The 3,521-nt window shown below is 46.2% G+C and overlaps 1 protein-coding gene across 1 annotated transcript in view; it reads right to left on the bottom strand.

Annotated features, from left to right (window-relative positions):
* The window catches only part of fibcd1b (fibrinogen C domain containing 1b), a gene marked incomplete at its 5' end in the record, with an annotated part of 76,010 nt that extends 74,656 nt beyond the window's left edge, over window positions 1-1,354 (bottom strand). Inside the window, one exon of the mRNA XM_083669760.1 lies at window positions 1,283-1,354. Coding sequence (XP_083525886.1) covers window positions 1,283-1,354 — 72 coding nt within the window. The remainder of the gene's footprint in view (window positions 1-1,282) is intronic.
* Window positions 1,355-3,521: the final 2,167 nt, after the last annotated feature.

The raw sequence follows: 3,521 nt of genomic DNA, 5'->3' as shown, positions 1-3,521 counted from the left end.
ATAGAGGGAGAGGGAGAGAGCGAGAGAGAAGAGAGAGAAAGAGGGAAAGAAAAGAGAGAGAGAGAGAGAGAGAGAGAGAGAGAGAGAGGCGACAGAACCTGTGTCCAGTCCCTCACATTGAAGTCATTCATTTGTACACACCTGTGAATGTCTGTGTGCGTGCAACGTGCGCGTGTGCGCGTGCGTGGTATCAATGGCCAAATGCAATTAATTCATATTTTTCTGAGTGTGCGCCAAGATTGGCATGTGGCGTGGGTGGGTGGGTGGGGGGGGGGGGGAGTAGACACCTCTACGCACCACCTCCCCTCCACCATCCAGACCCTGTTCTCAAATCCTGCACCACATCACATTTAACACCACATATCACATTTCAAACATCACTTTTCTAATTAAAAAAAATACAATAATCTGGCCGATTGTTACAATGGCTAAACCTGATATCTAACAAGTAGCGTAGGTACTTAGATGGGTAGGCTCAACATTTTGCAGATTTTTCCCCAATGTACCCGCAAGCAGCGACCACAACCCCAAATCCTTCCCCCCAATTAATGTTTCACCAACGCATTTACAGCTCCAGAGTCCCCCGTTATAACACAACCCTCCACTGACCTTGCGATCACACATTAACTATTCCCCAAAGTGATTTCGAGCGGCTGCAAAGCACCGCACGTCAGCTCCCGTCTCAACTCATTTGAGCATGGGGTCAGACTAGGCTTTTTTTTTTTTACCGCGGGTTGTTCATGGCAATTAGGAGATGCTAATGTTTCATCACCCCCAAGACACACTTAAACGAGATCACGAAAGCAAATGTTTGAACAAAACGGAGTACTTTAACAAGGTGCAAGCGCGTAGGAGCAAAGCGGGGCGATGCGCAAGCCAGAATCAGTACCATTGAATCCATACACTGGCTTCAAGTCGGGGGTGGAGGGATTATTCAATATCACCGACAAAGTGCGAAATGTCTACGCGTTCCTAGCGCCTCTATGTGTAGAGAGATTGTGGCTCAAGAGACCAGCGCTCTCTCTTCCGAAGCATGCATTACGCGAAACAAAATAGCCTATTAGGCATCCAGTTGATCTACGGGTGGGTTTACGAAGTGTGACAGGAACAAGAAGTGTCTAACCTGGGGAGAAGAGCTGCCCAGCGGCTCTATTTCCACAGTGCTCTGCTGAGCAATACTGCGCCAACGGTACACAACTGTGCATACCATTCCGTCGCCAATATTAGTCTATAGCTGCGCACAGCTGCGCTGGAGAAAGGGGAAACTCGAATGCGGACGTACCTGATTTTTATGCCGTTGTCCATCTTCGAGTTCCGAAGTGCTGTTCATGATTCCCCATCGGTCATTTACCATTCTCTGGAGAAGCTTTCGACCAGAACCGCCTGTTGGTACCAGGCGACGGAGAAGGAAAGCGCTCTTTTAGTGTCTTTCCGTTTGATCTACTCCATAGATACTAGGGGTATAAAATGTTCACGCATAGAGGGAGAGAAGCTAAAACTACCTCTCGACCACACGGGCTACGGTTCTAGAAGGAGCGATGGGGAAACTACAACCACACACATAGTGAGCTCATATTACGCACTTACAGAACTTCAAATTTTTCTCGGTTGTCTTCAATTATTTTGTCCCTTACCCCCACCAGGGAAGGACCAGTAAAATGCAGCGCCCTCTGAGATTATACTACTGTATGGAGACTACTGTCCAGTTATACAAAGACACAACAAAATCCACAAAAAGACACTTTGAAAGCCAGAATGTATTCCAGATAAAACAAAAATCTTCCTTTCTTCTCTCTGTTTTGCCAACACCAATCGGTCTGTAAGAAATGTGTATCCTTGCCTTTGAAGAAGTTAAAAAGAAATGGATGGTTACCTCCAGACTGTGTCCTGTTTAGATTGAAAGGGTGTTACAGTATCGCCTGCCTGCTGTATAAAGCCCCTTGATTCCTTCTTATCGACTGCGAGGCTCCGTCGCCGTGGCGAGGGGATAAAGCCTACGTTTCCTGCCCTAGTTTAAAAGCTGATCTGCATGAAGAGGGTTATTTCGCACAGATGCTTTTGACAAGAGCGGTGCAGTGGACAGATTAGCTGGCTCCGCTCTTGTGCCGCGCGGGGCGCCTCGTGCCTCCGAAGCTGTCACTCAGTGTGTCCCCTCGGTACGCGCGGCGCGTTCCACGACAGTGTTCTGTTCTGTTCCGTTCCGTTCAGTTCTGCCCTCCTCGCGCGGATGCTGTACCACTGCAACCATACCGCTCGTACCCAAACCCCTCCTCCGTAGTCCGGCCCTCGAGACTTCACTCTCTAATAACGAAACCAGAGCAAAACTCGAAACGCACTTGTGGGGAGGCCTACAAATATAAATGTGTGGTGGAATGAATGAATGTAACCTAATCCTCCTCTCTCTCCTCACAGTCATCTAATCGCGTGTTGTGACACCAGTTTCAAAGGGACTCCAAATGAAACATCTGGGCTGAATTTGAAGCATGTCAGCCTGATCAATGTAATCTGCTTATTTCTCCAACATATGGTGCCACAAACATGGTTGCCGTATATGCATCTCTCACCCTGTCACAGGTACATATTTGCACTTGAATTCATATGTAATATGCAATAAACATTAACATTATAAAACATTTTTGTTTAGAATTATTTCATTCGATTATTGTAACAGGTATATGTACCCATATTGTTACCTGGACAGGGCAGATGGGTAGATTTTACTGTAGAGTAACACTCATCACTTTCATACTGCCCAATAAGGGGTGCCTCAAATAAATGGAAACATTGTCTTATCTGGTTATCTCAGACATCTAGTTGCATAAAAACAGTACAATATTGATTCTGCCACACAAATGAAACAGGCCACTCTTGAGTTCCTTTATCAAATATTCATTGACAATGTCAACAGTGTTATTAAATGCCTATCAAAAGCCAAAATGGACACATTGACTTGACATATGCTTTCTCTGACAAAATATATAGCCGTTACTAATGACCTTACAAAATGTCTTTCTACCCTCAGGAGTAAATGTTCCCATTTGAAAAAGTGCATTCAACGTGCAAATAGAGCATTCTAAGCACAATTGGCAGGGGTGGCCAATGTTAACCTATATCCTTGCGGGCTATTGACAGACGCTGTAATAAAATTCTGCATTCTCCTGTACATGAGGCGTGACTTCAATATCATCAGTATGTTTCCCGGAAGACTGCCAGATGTTTAATGAAAAAGGTAAAACAAACAGCACATCCAGAGACATGTAAAGGCTGCTGAGCTGAGAGGTGGGCTAGTTGGTGGCCACATGTCCAGCACTGGCTGTGGCTGGACCAGATGCTTTCTCCGGAGGCCATGGGAGTCACTGGAACCTGATCAACTGGAGAAGAGTAGAGAGGAGCAGCGTCCAGGAAAACAGTTTGTTATCCCTCTGATTGTGCTGAGAAAGAAAATGTGTACACAGCCCTGTGTGTGTGTGTGTGTGTGTGTGTGTGTGTGTGTGCGTGCGTGCGTGTGTGCGTGTGTGCGT

This window comes from Argentina silus (assembly GCF_951799395.1).
Source record: "Argentina silus genome assembly, chromosome: 5".
Taxonomy (NCBI): Eukaryota; Metazoa; Chordata; class Actinopteri; order Argentiniformes; family Argentinidae; genus Argentina; species Argentina silus.
Note: the sequence above shows the minus strand (reverse complement) of the source record. Positions and strands in the feature narration are given on the sequence as shown.